Source organism: Geotrypetes seraphini, chromosome 3, assembly GCF_902459505.1.
Source record: "Geotrypetes seraphini chromosome 3, aGeoSer1.1, whole genome shotgun sequence".
NCBI classification, from domain to species: domain Eukaryota; kingdom Metazoa; phylum Chordata; class Amphibia; order Gymnophiona; family Dermophiidae; genus Geotrypetes; species Geotrypetes seraphini.
Window position 1 is genome coordinate 185,757,963 of NC_047086.1, and position 17,375 is coordinate 185,775,337.

Here is a 17,375-nt window from a genome sequence, read left to right on the forward strand (position 1 = left end):
AATATACACACAACATTGCCATTAAAAACCAAAAAAGTCTTCCTGCCCTGAACAGCTGAGTGGAAGCAGGCTGCTTCGGAGCTCACCCTGCCATCTCCGCACATGCATGAAAGTTGTTCTTTCCAGCGACTGGTGGGGTGGGATTATGGCAGACCTCTGCTAAACTCATTTGCATGGAAAAGCCGCTTGAACATCGATCGCTGTTTTGGAATCGGTCAAAAAATTGGTCCACAGCGACCCACATGGTCTTAATGACCATTTCTAGTGCATCCAGCCCAAAGGCTTGTTTAGCTGCTTATCAAAAAGTTAACAATTCCAACACATTAGTTTAGTGCTTTATGCTTCTGCCTTCTCCACCTCCCAAAGAGGCTCTGCTGTGAATGCTTCACTCATCCCCCACTCCACCCCCAGCTGTTTTACTGTTAAACTTGAATGGCACCAACGAGATAAAGTTAAGTCTGCCTTAGCAGTCATTTTGTTCATTTATAGGTATATGAATTTTAAAAAAAACCCTTCTTGTTGCATTTTATCATTTCTCTGAACATGAATGCACCTAAATAGAAACCTCTGCCCCCAAGATCAGAACCATGAGCTTCTCTGTCACAGGTTCCAATCCCAGCCCTACCAGCACCAGCACCTATCTTATCTACTAACACATCTGTGGTAGAGTAATAATTGCAACAAGATAGGCTTATTTTGCCCTTGGACGCTGCCTGATGTTGGAAACATGTTGTATGAGTATGCACCCAGGAGATGGGTATGTTTGCCACTGAAATTTTTAATTGCAAATCACTTTGAATGATAAGAAGTGCTGTGTATAACTATGATGGTTATAGAAACCAATTATGGAGTATAAATCTATTTATTAGTGTTACAGAGTCACAGCATGAAACAGACAGATGCTGATGTCCTACAGGCAGACAGTCTTAAAGGTAGGAAGAGCCGAGAGTGTGGGAGGCTGGGGTTTTCCTTTTGTACCAAGCTGCAACATGGGGATATCACTTTTTCTTTCCAAAGCGCTGTGGCACTGCCATGCTCCAGAACTGCGGTGTGCTGGTGTCCCAACCACGGGTGTGGACGTGCTCATTGTTGACCAGGGTTCCTCGTGCACTGCGTCCAAACCTATGGAGACAAGGCAAGGGTCGTTCACGGCACAGATTAGCTGCAAAAAAGCAATTGGGCTCCTGGGTCAAGCATGGAATAAACCTGAAATCTCCTCTCCCCCGACTATTTCAACCCAGTCCTCGAGGGACAGGTTTTCAGGATATCCACAATGAATATGCATGAGATAGATTTACATACCCAGGAGGCAATGCATGCAGATCTCTCTCATGTATATTCATTTGTGGATATCCTGAAAACCTGATGAGACTAGGTTGAGAAGCACTGCCCTAGGGGACAGTAGAGCAGTGTTTCTCAACTCAGTCCTGGAGTACCCCCTTGGCCTGTCAGGTTTTCAGGATATCCACAGTGAATATGCATGAAAGAAATTTGCATCTAATGGAGGAAGTGCATGCAAATCAAGTTTATGCATATTCATTGTGGATATCCTGAAAACCTGACTGGCCAGGGGGTACTCCAGGACCTTGCTATCTCCAACTTTGCTTCTAATAACATCAGCAGTTAGTCCCAACACCCAGGCTCCCTGCTACCGTGTTTCCCCGAAAATAAGCCCCCGCGACCCTTCCATCTCTCCCACCCATCCGAACCCCAACCGTGAGAATGAAATACAGTACCTTATAACAAACCTCACCGTTGGCAGCACAGACCACATCGTGGTGTTTTCACGCCCAGGCGTTCCTCTGCCACGTTGCAGAGGAACGCCCGGGCGTGAGAAAGACACGATGTGGTCTATGCTGCCAACGGTGAGGTTTGCTATAAGGTATTTTATTCGGTCTTGTGTTTGGGGTTCAGATGGGTGGGAGAGATGAAAGGGTCAGCAGGGAGAGGGGGGGTGCACGGTTGCGGCAGCGGGAGGATGGGAGGGATTAAAAAATGCAGGGGGAGGGATAGAAAGATACTGCACAAAGAGATGGGTGAGAGGGAGAGGAAAAATGCACATGTGGGGGAGAGAAATGAAATAGGAAGAATTGGCCTGGAGGAGAGGAAGGGAGAGCTAATCATTGTACATGAAAAAAATAAGACCTCCCCAAAAATAAGATCTAGTGCCTTTTTTGGGCCCAAAATTAATATAAGACAGTGTCTTATTTTGGGGGAAACACAATATGTCTTATTATCAAGCTTTGTTAATAAACCCCCAAAGCCACCAAGATTACGGAGATAGCTGTAAATACATAAATAAAACTTCAGGCACCACTGAAGCTTGGGCTTTATCCGTTGCCCCTCCATGTTGTTCATCAAAATGTTCTTGGCAGCTCACTCAGTGGCGTAGTAAGAGGGGGGTGGAGGGGGCGGTCCGACACAAGCTTTGTCTTCCTAAGGGCGCAGCACCCCCTCTCCTCTCTGTCCTCCCTGCTCTTGTCCTTACCACACGCGCATGCCCCTTGCCTTCCCCGTACCTTTTTTACTTCCCCGGTGCGAGGTTGCTGCCCACGTCGGCATCGGCGCTCTTTCTGATGTCACTTCCAGAATCCGTGCCTTGGAAGTAATGTCAAAGGGCGAGCTGATACCAACGTGGGCATGCTGCTCTCACCGGAGAAGTTAAAAAGGGACGGAGAAAGGGATGAGGAAGTACACACGTGGGCGGGGGCGGGGAAGAGGGCACAGGAGGGGCCCCGCTCATCCTTACTACGCCACTGAGCTCACTGTAGTTGGATCACTGTTTAGAGATGTAGTCACTGCACCATCAGGTCCAGTTCTTTATTACCATTTTCTGTGACGCAAGTGTCCTCAGTGTTTCTCTCAAGCATTTTTGAACTCTATAACTTTTGACCCCACCATCTTGTCTGGAAGCCCATTCTATATAGGCACTACCCTTTCCATGAAGAAATATTTTGGAATGTTCCTGAGTCTATTTCCCTGGAGCCTTGCAACATGAGGTTTATTTCCTTCGAGAAAGAGTTGTTTCTGGGTCACTACTATTGGTATTTATTATTATTTTTTTTTTCTGTAATAAATTGCCATATTGCACAATCCTTTGGATACTTTAATATCAACTCATGAGAAAAAAAAGTGGCTAGGGAAGCTGCATACTTTCCTGATTGAGATTACTGGGGTCAGTGATGGGGGAGATGGGTACCAGCTCATAAGAATATATGAGTTACCATATTGAGACAGACTGAAGGCCCATCAAGCCTAGCATCCTGTTTCCAACAGTGACCAACCTGGTCACAAGAGCCTGGCAAGATCCCAAAAAGTAAAACAGATGTTGCTTATCCTAGGAATATGGCTTAAAGACTTTTCTTTTAGGGAATTATCCAAACCTTTTTTAAACCCTGCTAAGCTAACTGCTTTCTTCACAATCTCTGGCAACAAATTGAGCATTAGAGAATGACATGGGGAAAAAATCTGTCCCCGTCACCGCCCCATCACCGGCCCACCATCCTCTGCACCGCCCCGTCACCGCCATTCCATTCACCGCCCCGTCACCGTCACTGCCATCCCTTTCACCGCCCCGTCACCGCCACTGCCATCCCATTCACCGCCCCGTCACCGTCCCCGCAGCATCTTTTGGGATCTTTAACTCATCATCGCTAGGACTCGAATCTGAGTCCGTGGCACCTAACATAGAATGGAATTAGTATGGCAAAGTAATGAAGAATGGTCCAGCAGCCCCTACCCTCCCTCCACCTCACCTTATATTCGTTCCGAGTTTGCCGGCTTCCTTTTTCCCTAGCCGCATGCGTTCAAAAAGCCGTGCATTTAGCCAGCTCCCTCCCTCCACCTCACCTTAAATTTCGAGTTTTCCGGCTTCCTTTTTTCCGAGCCGCACGTGTTCAAAAATCCGTGCACGCGCGGCTGCGCGAGTCAATCAAACTTCTCCTCTCCTGCAACTTCCTGTTTCCGGTTGCGTCAGAGGAGAAGATTGATTGACTCGCGCAGTCGCGCGTGCATGGATTTTTGAACACGTGCGGCTCGGAAAAAAGGAAGCCGGAAAACTCAAAATTTAAGGTGAGGTGGAGGGAGGGAGCTGGCTAAATGCTACGGGCGGGCGGGCGGTGGCTGCGGGGACCGCGCAATCCTTGATACCTCACTGCGGAGACAAGACCATTCACCGCCCCGCGGGCGGTGAATGGCCTTGTCCCCGTCGCCGCAGCGACTGCTAGTTTTCTTCCCCGTTTTCGGCGGGTGACCCGCGGCTAAAATGCGGTGGCCGCGGGTAAACCGCCACCGTGTCATTCTCTATTGAGCATCTCAAATTTTGAGCAGATGCCTTAGAGGTAAGCTGAGTTGAATTTAGCATACATAGAAACATGACATTAGATAAAGGTCAAATGGCCCATCCAGCCTGTCCATCTGCAACATTCACTATCTCCTCTTGGCCCTAAGAGATCCCACGTGTCTGTCCCACACTTTCTTGAATTTAGACACAGTCTACCACCACCTCTATTGGGAGAGTATTCTACGAATCTACCACCCTTTCCATAAAATATAATTTCCTTAGATTACTGCTGAGCCTATCACTCTCATTCCAGAGATTTCTTTCATTTGAAAAAGGCTCATCTCCTATACATTAATGCCATGGAGATATTTAAACGTCTCTATCATATCCTCTCCTCGAAGGTAAAGGCCAGGGCAGAGAAGCTCGCATCTTGGAGATGAATGCTTGGCTACGTGGATGGTGTTGTCGAGAGTGTTTTGGCTTCCTAGACCATGGGATGATCTTCCAAGTGCTGCTGAGCAGGGTTGATATGCATCTATCTATTGTCTGGATGGGAACATCTGGAAGGAGTGGAAATGCGGTGAACAAAACTGAAAGGAGCGATTGTAAGGGTGACAAACCTTATTGTGAGGCAAGTAAGTAAAAGTAAGAGGAAAAGAAGGCTACTTTGGTTCTCAAAAGTAGTAGCTGAGAAGGTAAGGAATAAGAGGTTAGCTTTCATAAACTACAAAAGATTGCAGAAAGAGGAAGACAGGAAAAAAATCTGGAAAAGTTAAGAGAAGCTGGTCTTGTGGTCAGGAAAGCAAAGATGCAAATGGAAGAAAAAATAGCTGACACGGTAAAACAGGGAGAAAAGACATTTTTTGGACATATTAGTGATAGGAAGATGTGCAAAAGTGGCATTGTGAAACTCAAAGGTGAAGGGGAGGAATATGTAGAAGCTGATAAAGAGAAGGCCGAATTGCTTAACAGATATTTCTATTCTGTGTTCACAGCTGAAGGGCCGGGAACAGGGCCACGGAAGACAAATGCGAATAGGAATGGAGGAGTAATAGACCCTGCTCAATTTTCAGAGGGTTGTGTTCATGAGGAGCTAGCTAAAATAAAGGTAGAACATAAGAATAGTCTTACTGTCCAGTAGCCTGTTCTCACGGTGGCCAATCCAGGTCACTAGTATCTGGCCAAAATCCAAGGTATAGCAATATTCCATGCTACCGATACAGGGCAAGAAGTGGCTTCCCCCGTGTCTTTCTCAATGACAGACTATAGACTTTTCCTCCAGGAACTTGTCCAAACCTTTCTTAAAACCAGCTACGCTATCCACTCTTACCACATCCTCTGGCAATGCATTCCAGAGCTTAATTATTCTCTGAGTGAAAAAAAATTTCCTCCTATTGGTTTTAAAAGTATTTCCCTGTAACTTCATCGAGTGCCCCCTAGTTTGTAATTCTTGACAGAGTGAAAAATTGATATACCTTTACCCATTCTACTCAAGTTTTAACTTTTATTATTTTTAATATACCGACCATCAGCATGTATCTGGCCGGTTTACAATGCTAAAAAAGATAAAATAAAAAGTAAAATAATAATTATATAAGGGGAAGAGTGAACATTAAAAAGACAATTAACAAATACTAACATGAACTTGAGGGTAATAAGGGAAGGGAGGGTCAATAATTACATTATTAAAAACAAAATTTAAAATAAAAGGGAGGGTGGGATATAACATCAGGAATGGGGATCGCTTCGTAAAAGCGGTTGAGATGATTTTGCTAGCTTTAGGAGAGGAGGTATTTAAAAGTTGTGGTATGTATTTGAAATAAGAATGTTTTTAGTTTAGTCTTGAATTTGTCGAGAAGATTTTCATGATGGCGTTGAGGTGGCATGGCGTTCCATAAAGTTGGAGCAACTACAGAGAAGTTAGTTTTCCTAGTGTAGTAGACTTCAATCATATCTCCCCTCAGCCGTCTCTTTTCCAAGCTGAAGAGCCCTAACTGTTTTAGTCTTTCCTCATACGAGAGGAGTTCCATCCCCTTTACCATCTTGGTCGCTCTTCTTTGAACCTTTTCTAGCGCCACTATATCTTTCTGAGATAAGGAGACCAGAATTGAACACAATACTCCAGATGAGGTCGCACCATGGAGCGATACAGGGGCCTTATAACATTCTTAGTCTTGTTAATCATCCCTTTTTTAATAATTCCTAGCGGGGCGGGGCTTGGACACGCATGAGGAAGGTCGGCTAATAAGAGAGCTCCGGAGAAAAGACCTTGAAAGTTTTTAAAAAAAAGTCTTAATAATAAGGAAAAAAGTTTTATGGTAAATAAAGAAGATAAGAAAAGAGGATGGCATCAGGAAAACAAAATAAAAATGACTTTGCGATGTCTGGCAGCAGTAAGAGAGCGAAACCAGAACAGGAGACAGGATTAAAGATGGCAGATATAGAAGTTACTAGCTGATAACCCGGCGTTGCCCGGATATTTATTTATCCCAAAATGTCCAACCCCCTACATGTCCCACCCCCCTATGTCCCACATGTCCCACCCCCCACGTTACCCCCCCCCCACATGTCCCATATGCCCCACCCCACTCCCAACCCTCTTCCCTCCACATGTCCCAAAGGAATGTCCCTCTCTATGGGGCTGAACTTAGACTTAAACGGCATCGGGAGTGTCAGTATTCATCTCTGCGAGCCTGAAAACTATGGGTTGGACATTAATATCTGTCGCTTTTGATAATTTTAACATATCACCCCCTTCCCACCCCCACAGTATTTTACCCCGTCCCACCTGCACAATATTTTTCCCCAGATAGTAAGTCATATGTGTACCAAGTTTGGTTGAAATCTCTCCATGCGTTTCAGAGTTATGCTGAGTATTCATGTGTGAGCCTGAAAACACTATGGGGTAGATACTAAAATCTGTCATTTTCAATCATTTTTACATATCCCCCCCTTCCCACCCCCACAGTGTTTGTCCTCAGATAGTAAGTAATGTGTATGTCAAGTTTGGTTGAAATCTGTCCATGCATTGAAGAGTTATGCTGGAACATACATACATACACACACACACATATATTCAAATTATAATGTGAAATATTTGACAAAATGAATACAATACAACTAACGCAAAACTTGATTATAAACAACAATTTTAGTTTCACCTCCAGGAGCAAGAACATATAAATTCTTGGGTGAACCCACCCTTGAGCAAGCAACATAGAGTTGTGGGCCGCGAGACCCCCAGAACATATCACCCCAGGTAGTGAGGGATCTGCATACCAAGTTTCGTTCAAATCGGTCAAGCCGTTTGTGAATTACTGTGAGAATGGCAGCTTTTTACATTTTTTCCATTGACATGAATGGGTGAAATCTGATTTTCAGTTTGTAGCTCCGCCCACGTGTGCAGGTGGGCCACGAGACCCCCAGAACATATCACCCCAGGTAGTGAGGGATCTGCATACCAAGTTTCGTCCAAATTGGTCACAGTGAGAATGGCAGCTTTTTACATTTTTTCCATTGACATGAATGGGTGAAATCTGATTTTCTGTTTGTAGCTCCGCCCATGTGTGCAGGAGGGCCGCGAGACCCCCAGAACATATCACCCCAGGTAGTGAGGGATCTGCATACCAAGTTTCGTTCAAATCGGTCAAGCCGTTTGTGAATTACTGTGAGAATGGCAGCTTTTTACATTTTTTCCATTGACATGAATGGGTGAAATCCGATTTTCTGTTTGTAGCTCCGCCCACGTGTGCAGGTGGGCCGCGAGACCCCCAGAACATATCACCCCAGGTAGTGAGGGATCAGCATACCAAGTTTCGTTCAAATCGGTCAAGCCGTTTGTGAATTACTGTGAGAATGGCAGCTTTTTACATTTTTTCCATTGACATGAATGGGTGAAATCCGATTTTCTGTTTGTAGCTCCGCCCACGTGTGCAGGTGGGCCGCGAGACCCCCAGAACATGTCACCCCAGGTAGTGAGGGATCAGCATACCAAGTTTCGTTCAAATCGGTCAAGCCGTTTTTGAATTACTGTGAGAATGGCAGCTTTTTACATTTTTTCCATTGACATGAATGGGTGAAATCTGATGTTCTGTTTGTAGCTCCGCCCACGTGTGCAGGTGGGCCGCGAGACCCCCAGAACATATCACCCCAGGTAGTTGGAATTACCGTGAGAATGGCAGTTTTTTACATTTTTTCCATTGACATGAATGGGTGAAATCTGATTTTCTGTTTGTAGCTCCGCCCATGTGTGCAGGTGGGCCGCGAGACCCCAGAACATATCACCCCAGATAGTGAGGGATCAGCATACCAAGTTTAGTTCAAATCGGTCCCACAGTTTTTTACATTTTTCCCATTGACTTGAATGTGTGAAATCTGAAGTTCTGTTTGTAGCTCCGCCCAAATGTGCAGTTGGGCTGCGAGACCCCCAGAACATATCATCCCGGGTAGTGAGGGATCCGCATACCAAGTTTCGTTCAAATCGGGCAAGCCGGTTTTGCGGAGGCAGTTTTTACATTTTTTCCATTGACATGAATGGGTGAAATCTGATTTTCTGTTTGTAGCTCCGCCCACGTGTGCAGGTTGGCCGCAATACCCCCAGAACATATCACCCCAGGTAGTGAGGGATCAGCATACCAAGTTTCGTTCAAATCGGGCAAGCCGTTTTTGCGTAGGCAGATTTTTACATTTTTGCCATTGACATGAATGGGTGAAATCTGATTTTCTGTTTGTAGCTCCGCCCACGTGTGCAGGTTGGCCGCAATACTCCCAGAACATATCACCCCAGGTAGTGAGGGATCTGCATACCAAGTTTCGTTCAAATCGGGCAAGCCGTTTTTGCGTTGGCAGCTGTTTTACATTTTTTCCATTGACATGAATGGGTGAAATCTGATTTTATGTTTGTAGCTCCGCCCACATGTGCAGGTGGGCCGCGAGACCCCCAGAACATATCACCCCAGGTAGTGAGGGATCCGCATACCAAGTTTCGTTCAAATCAGGCAAGCCGGTTATGCGGAGGCAGTTTTTACATTTTTTCCATTGACATGAATGGGTGAAATCTGATTTTCTGTTTGTAGCTCCGCCCAGGTGTGCAGGTTGGCCGCGATACCCCCAGAACATATCACCCCAGGTAGTGAGGGATCTGCATACCAAGTTTCGTTCAAATCGGGCAAGCCGTTTTTGCGTTGGCACCTGTTTTACATTTTTTCCATTGACATGAATGGGTGAAATCTGATTTTATGTTTGTAGCTCCGCCCACATGTGCAGGTGGGCCGTGAGACCCCCAGAACATATCACCCCAGGTAGTGAGGGATCGGCATACCAAGTTTCGTTCAAATCGGGCAAGCCGTTTTTGCGTTGGCAGCTCTTTACATTTTTTCCATTGACATGAATGGGTGAAATCCGATTATCTGTTTGTAGCTCCGCCCACGTGTGCAGCTGGGCCGCGAGACCCCCAGAACATATCATCCCGGGTAGTGAGGGATCTGCATACCAAGTTTCGTTCAAATCGGTCAAGCCGTTTTTGCGTGATCGCGGCACATACATACATACATCCGATTTTATATATATAGATAAAAGAATTGAAGGAAATTAAAGAAATGCTATCAGTTTTAACTAAAAAAGTTATGGATATATCGGAGGAAGTTTCAACGTTAAACAAAAAAATGGACCTACTGGAATTAAAATCAAATAATTTAGAAGAAAGAATGATGATTGTAGAAGAGGAAGTATGTTATAGTCAAACGGATAGAAAAAAAATAGAACTACTTACTAAGGAGCTGGAAGATTACTCTAATCGTGAAAGAAGAAGTAATGTCCGTTTGATTGGATTACCGAAAGGAGCAGAAAAGGGAAATCCGGTTGTCTTTATTGAAAATTTACTACCCAAACTGCTTCCGATAAAAACAAAATATCCCATAGAGGTAGAAAGAGCACATAGAGTGCCGATTAAAAGAGGAGAAAATCAGCATGGACCAAGACCATTCATATTCAAACTATTGTGCCACCAGCAGGTCATGGAAGTATTTCAATTAGCAAAGCAAAATAAAGGGCTGAAGTATCAGGATGCTTATATTCACTTTGTTCCAGATTTTGCAAAAAGCACAGCGATAAAAAGGAAAAAGTTACTGGAACTAAGGCCAAAATTGAGAGAGCTGGGTGCAAAGTTTGGTTTAGTGTACCCCGCAAATATGAAGGTTACTATCGGAAATAAAACTTTAACCTTTGATGATGCAGAGAAACTGGAGAGATTTATTCAAAATCAAGAAATGCCTATGTCCTCCTAATATTTATTTGATGTATCTTCAAATTTCTTATTTAGAAATGTTGAAATATTATATTATACTATATTATTCATATACTATTCATATATTATTCATATAGAAAAGAAAATGTGGTTTTATTTTGTTTTAATGTGGGGAATTTACTGTATTTCAAAAGGCAACGATTTAGAATGTTTTTGACTTATCTTCAAATATATTCTAATTCAACGATCTTCTTACATTAGAATTAGAATGGAATAGACATTCTAAAATGCAAATGTAAAGTGTTAAATGGTTTAATACAATTTATATATTGAAGACTTTAATAGAAAATGGAATATAATATATAAACAGGGAAAAAAAGGAAGATGATAGCTATTTAGATGTATGTTTTTGTTGGACAGTCAATTATATTCCACAACCTGCTCTAAAATTTTGAAAATTGGCAGTATAGTTATAATGGGTATATAAGAAATATTAATTTAATTTAATGATTGGAACGATGTTTTTCGGGTAAGGGTTTTCTTTTCCTGTGGGGGGATTGCTGCGGAATTATATACTAGCCATGTTTGTAAGATTGTTGGAATTTTTTTTTCCTCTCCCAAAAGTCTAAAAGAGAGAACGGAAATGGTTCAAAAATCTTTCTAAACTCAGGAGACTTACATTCTCGAAAGCCTGTGCGGGAGGATATACGAGAATGGATTTTTTTTTTTTTTTACATCTACCGGAAACATAATGTGAACGTACTACAGAGAATACAAGAAGAAAGAAGAGGAAATGGAAATCAGAAATGGTTTACAAGAACATTGGAAGATCGTAATGAATTCTATAATCCGTTCTCTCTTTGAAAGGAAGAAGAAGAGAGAAGAAAAGAAAAGATGAAGAAAAAAAAAAAGAGAGAAAAGATAAAAAGGGAAGAAGGAGAAAGGAAATGCAAACAAGGAAAAAAAATGATAAGTATGGCTGGTGTGTAGTTTGGCGGTGATCTCTTCTGTAGTGAGGGAATCTTTGCTTGTGGATTAATTGTTTATATATCATTATGTTCCCATACTAATATTATTAATAATATATAGAGAGGAGGAAAAAAAATAAAATAAAATAAGAGAGTGCTTTAATGATTTAAGGTGCTATTAAAGATGAATACTTTATTTATTTAAAAAAAAAAAAATTTAATATAACATATAACAGAAAGGAGAGGAGGAAGGAGGGGAAAAAAATGAATAGTATTCTTTTCTATATTTTATATTCATTCCAGGATTTAAATTGGTATACAGGTGGAATGAAGATATATTAATGAATTAACGATACTGGATACAGAATTTCAAGATATCTTTAGGAATGTATATGAGGTTGATTTAATTCATCAAAAATATAATATATTATTTATACCTGAATATCATTTTAAATATTAAGTGACTTAATTTGAATTTTGAATGTGAAAAGGTCTTCTTGGAGTGTGCTATTGCCGATCTTGATATGCGTGAGGCCAAGTTTACACAACTTTTGCTTAATGGGGAGGGTGGGGAGGGGGAAGGGGGAAGGGAGAAGGGGAAGGGAAATGGGTAACGAAAATTCTATAAGTAAGGGTTTAATAATAGGAAAAGGAATAAGTATTAAACATGTGTGGGTATCTGATCAAAATTATTATTATAGAGATTCATGTCAAATATTAATTGTTAGTTTAGATGGCGCTTAAAATTTATTCTCTTAATGTCAATGGTCTAAACCACCCAATCAAAAGAAAGAAAATATTGGATTTTCTTCATAAGCAGAACGCTGACATTTATTTCATGCAAGAGACACATCTGTCAGGAATTGAATCTAATAAGCTAATAGGGGATTGGGTATCCAAATGTTTTTTTGCACCTGCTATTGGTAAAAAAGCGGGAGTAGCTATTCTTATAAATAAGAAGTGTACTGCGGATTTCAAGTTAATAAAATTTAATTCTTTAGGAAGATGGGTACATATTAAAATGGTTCTGAGAAATACAACCCTGGATTTATTTAATTTATATGCTCCTAACTCAAATCAAATGGAGTTTTTCAAACAAATCCAACAGATATTACTACCACTGGCTGTTTCTAATTTAGTAGTAGCTGGAGATTTCAATGCTGTAATGGATCCTATTTTGGATAAAAAACCAAGTAAAATTATGAAATCGTTAGGCTTAGACAATTTGATACAATCTTGTGACTTAGTTGATATATGGCGTATTCTTCATTTTAATGATCAGGAATATTCTTTTTGTTCTCAGGTCCATAAATCCTTTTCAAGAATTGACTATATATTTGTTTCTAATAATATAGCACAAAGAGTGATGAAAGCAATTATTGATCCTATTATTATTTCAGATCATGCTGGTGTGTGGATTGACCTACAGAATGATATACCAATATACTCTAAACCAATTTGGAGATTTGATAATACTTTGCTTGCAGATATGAACTTTATAGAAGATTTTAAAATAAAAATGAATGAATTTTTTCAAATTAATAATTCAGATAATATAAATATTGAAATTTTATGGGATGCTTATAAAGCAACAATGAGAGGAAATATTATATCATACTCTGCATATATGAAAAAACAATATACAGAATTGGAACAAGAAATTAAACTATTAGAACAAAAATTAATTGTTAAATGGGAACATGATACATTGCAGAAATTATTAAAAACAAAAGTTAAATATAATGAGATTTCTTCTCAATTTGTAAGGAAAGATATGTTCTGTCGGCAGGTGCAGTATTATGGAAATTCAAATAAGGCTGGAAGATTATTAGCAAATTTTCTTAAAGCAAAAAAAAGAAAATCCAAGATTATTGCAATTAAAGATAAACGGGGCAATACACACACTAACATTAAGGATATTATAAAACAATTTCTTGATTTTTATAAGGATTTATATTCTTCTGATACTTATGAAAATAAAGAACAGGATGGATTAGAGTTTTTAAAATCATTTGTTGGACCAAATATACCGGATCATATAAAAAGAAGTTTAGAAGAACATATATCTTTAAAAGAAGTAGAATCAACATTGAAAGCTCTTAGAGTTGGATCCGCTCCAGGTGGAGATGGCTATACTGTTGAATTTTATAAAACATTTCAAAATATTTTATTACCATATCTATTAAATTTATATCAGTATCAGATAAATAATGGAAATATATCAGGTACTATGGCTGATTCTGTCATTATTGTCTTGCCAAAACCAAACAGGGATCTGACAATGGTATCAAATTACAGGCCTATATCTTTGTTGAACGTAGATGCTAAATTGATTGCTAAAGTGCTAGCATTAAGATTAGCAAAAGCTCTTCCTTTTATTATTAATGTACACCAAACAGGATTTGTTGCTAAAAGACACTCTTCACATAACACTAGATTGGCATTTCATTCTTTAAATTTAGCAAAAAATATGAATGATCCAGCTTTTCTAATATCGTTAGATGCAGAAAAAGCATTTGATAGAGTGGAATGGAATTTTATGTATCAAGCTCTAGAATGGTTTGGTATAGGACCTGGTTTTATTAAAATGATTCAAACATTATATAGCTCCCCTGGAGCAAGATTGAATATAAATAATAACTTATCAGATAGATTTAACTTGCTAAGGGGAGTTAGACAAGGATGTCCTTTATCTCCCTTACTTTTTGATATCGTTCTTGAACCCTTATTAATTGCAATCAATCAAACTAAGGAAATAAAGGGAATCACATTTTCTAATTGGGAATTTAAACTATCTGCATATGCAGATGATATTTTACTATATTTAAGAGAACCAGGGGACACCATTCCATGTTTACTTAATTTAATAGAAAAGTTTGGAAAATTTTCTGGATATAAAATCAATTGGGAAAAATCTGAAGTTCTTCCAATTAATGTCCATTGTACCAAAGGATTATTTGACTCATATTCATTTAAATGGAAAGAGGAAGGACTAAAATATTTAGGTATTCTTATAAAAAATACAATTGATGGCACAGTAAAAGAGAATGAAAAACTTTTATTAAAGAAAATAACAGAAATGTGCGAGCAATGGAATCCTTTACATCTTTCTTGGTGGGGAAGAGTCCAAACAATTAAAATGATGATTTTGCCTGTGGTTTGTTATCAAATGAGTATGATCCCAATTTTTTTTCAGGGGTCATTTTATAAAAAGTTAAATAGCGTTCTTACAAAATTTGTTTGGTTTGGGAAAAGACCCAGAATTGCTTTAGCATTACTACAAAAAACAATCAAGGAGGGAGGGGTAAATTTTCCAAATTTTTATAGGTACTATCAATCCTATATTTTAAGACAGGGTATGTATTGGATCCTCCCAGATCTCATGGAAAATGTACCTGACTGGTTATATTTAGAATGGCGACTCATGTTCCCTTTGCATTTAGAACATCTAATTAGTATAACAATGCCTAGGAGATATAAAGATAACAGAATTCTACTAGATACATGGAAAACACTAAGATATATTAGCAATATATCACCAGATCCATTGGCTAAATCATTAAATCAATCCATTTGGATAAATTCCAGGATCAAAATTGGTGGATTCAAAATAGTATGGAAGCAATGGATAATTGCAGGTATACGATCTTTAAATGATGTTATAGTAAATGGATCAATGCTTAGTTTTTCACAATTGCAACAAAAATTTGGATTGAACAAGACACAATATTTTAAATGGATGCAATTGAAGCAGGCTATTCAGGAAGGGTTCCCTGAATGGAAGAATCTTAACACTCAGTATAGTTTGCAGATCCTTTGCTTTCAGGCGGATTTTTTAGGACACCAAGCCGCTAAATGGTATAAAATTTTATATGGATTTTTAAACAAAAACAAAAAGAACAGGGCTTAGGGACATTTGGAGTATTGAGATAGGACAGACAATTTCTGCATCTCAATGGCAAAAATTTTGGACCTGGAGGATACATACTACAAGGTCAGCATCTATGAGTCAAACATGGATGTTTTTGTTACACAGAGTTTTATGGACCCCTACGCGATTACAAAAAGTAGATAGTAATAGATCCAATAGATGCTGGCATTGTAAGATAGAAGTGGGGACATTAGATCATTTAATTTTCTTTTGTCCCTGTATTAATGCTTTTTGGAAAATAATTTGGCCCCAAATTAATAATTTATTAGAAAATCATGTTGGACTATCATATGATACAATATTATTTGGAACAGCAATGAGAACTCAAAGTCCGATATCTGCAAACAACAATAAACTTTTGTTAATATTGACAGGGGTCGCCATTCAGCAAATTACTCAAAACTGGAAGGATTACACTAAGTTAAATTACACTTTTTGGTGGAACTCAATTTGTCATATTTATAAAATGGAAAAAGTGATGGCATTACAACAGGGATATATCCATAAGTTCAATAAAATTTGGGGACCATTGACTAATTTCTCTACTGATCAGATATCATAACACATGGATAGAGCATATAGGGGGGCTAGGGAGGGTAAACTTTTGTAAGAATATTCTGATATAAAATTCTGATAAAAGGGTTTTCTTTAACTTACAATATAAGTATATTTGATTGTAATTTCAAGTGTTTGTTAAAACTGTATGTATTACATATATTTCACTTGATGTAAGTAATAAAAAAGAATAAAGATTAAAAAAAAAAAAAATGAAAGGTACATATTCATTTTGACTTTTGAAAAATCAATGTAAACGTAGCAATTAAAAAAATATTTTTGGCCTTTGCAAAAAAAAAAAAAGAATGTTCAGATATTTATGTCTCTGTTGTCATTTTACATGTTGTTGCTTTCTAAGATCTTTATGATGTACTTATTAAGATGTTCTTGTTATATACTTCGCTAAATATTTATATATTTTTACACATTTCTATATATTTCTATCATTCTAAAGAGCATTTTATGGTTCTTATTGATTTGTTTCACCTCTGGTTTTCAAACATGCTATGGTTTTCATTGATTTGTTTTGCTTCTGGTTTTTAAAAAACGTTTTCTGTGGATTTCATTTATTTTATGCTTTTATGACATAAGCTTGCCTCCATATTCACATGCCAATTATATTTGTATTTAGTGACACCTGCCCACTTATGGCCAATAATATGTCAACATCTAGGGCTCCTTTTGCTAAGGTGCACTAGCGGTTTAGTGCGCTAGCCGAAAAACTACCGCCTGCTTAAAAGGAGGCGGTAGCGGCTAGTGCGCACGGCAATTTAGCGCACGCTATTCCACGGGTTAAGGCCCTGGCACACCTTTGTAAAAGGAGCCCCTAGTGTATTCACAAGTCCATCTATACATTTGATAATATTTTGATGTCATCTTTATATCTGTTTAATTGGTCTGTTTTTATAAATAAATATTTTAATAAAATTTTTTTATAAATTGCTCTTGATGAATAGCTATTTGTTTTCTATAAGTTGCTTTATTTACATCGTTGCAAATGGTGTTTTCGATACGCTCTTTTATTGGTACCCAAAATAGCCATTTTATATGTTTTTAAGTATGTTTACTAACGTGATTTAGTATGCTTATCCAAGTATATTTATATGCTTTACAATATATGTTTTGATATGTTTTATATATATGAATTGTATATATCCATTGTTTTTAATACTTGTACTTTTATGATTTACTAGACTCTTGACAAAGCATTGCCAAAACACTGTCAGTATCGAGTCTGTACAACTAACATTGTGGTCTTGGTCAATAAAGTTGGTTTTGGATCATTAAAAAAAAAAAAAAATAATAATAATAATTCCTAGCATCCTGTTTGCTTTTTGGCCGCCGCCACACATTGGGCAGAAGATTTCATCGTATTGTCTACGAGACACCCAGATC

The 17,375-nt window shown here is 39.1% G+C and overlaps 1 protein-coding gene across 1 annotated transcript in view; it reads right to left on the reverse strand.

Moving 5' to 3' along the window:
- Positions 1–852: 852 nt before the first annotated feature.
- NPFF (neuropeptide FF-amide peptide precursor) overlaps positions 853–17,375 on the reverse strand; it is a 29,060-nt gene continuing 12,537 nt past the window's right edge. The window contains exon 3 of the mRNA XM_033939915.1: positions 853–1,122. Coding sequence (XP_033795806.1) covers positions 999–1,122 — 124 coding nt within the window. The 3' untranslated portion in view covers positions 853–998. The remainder of the gene's footprint in view (positions 1,123–17,375) is intronic.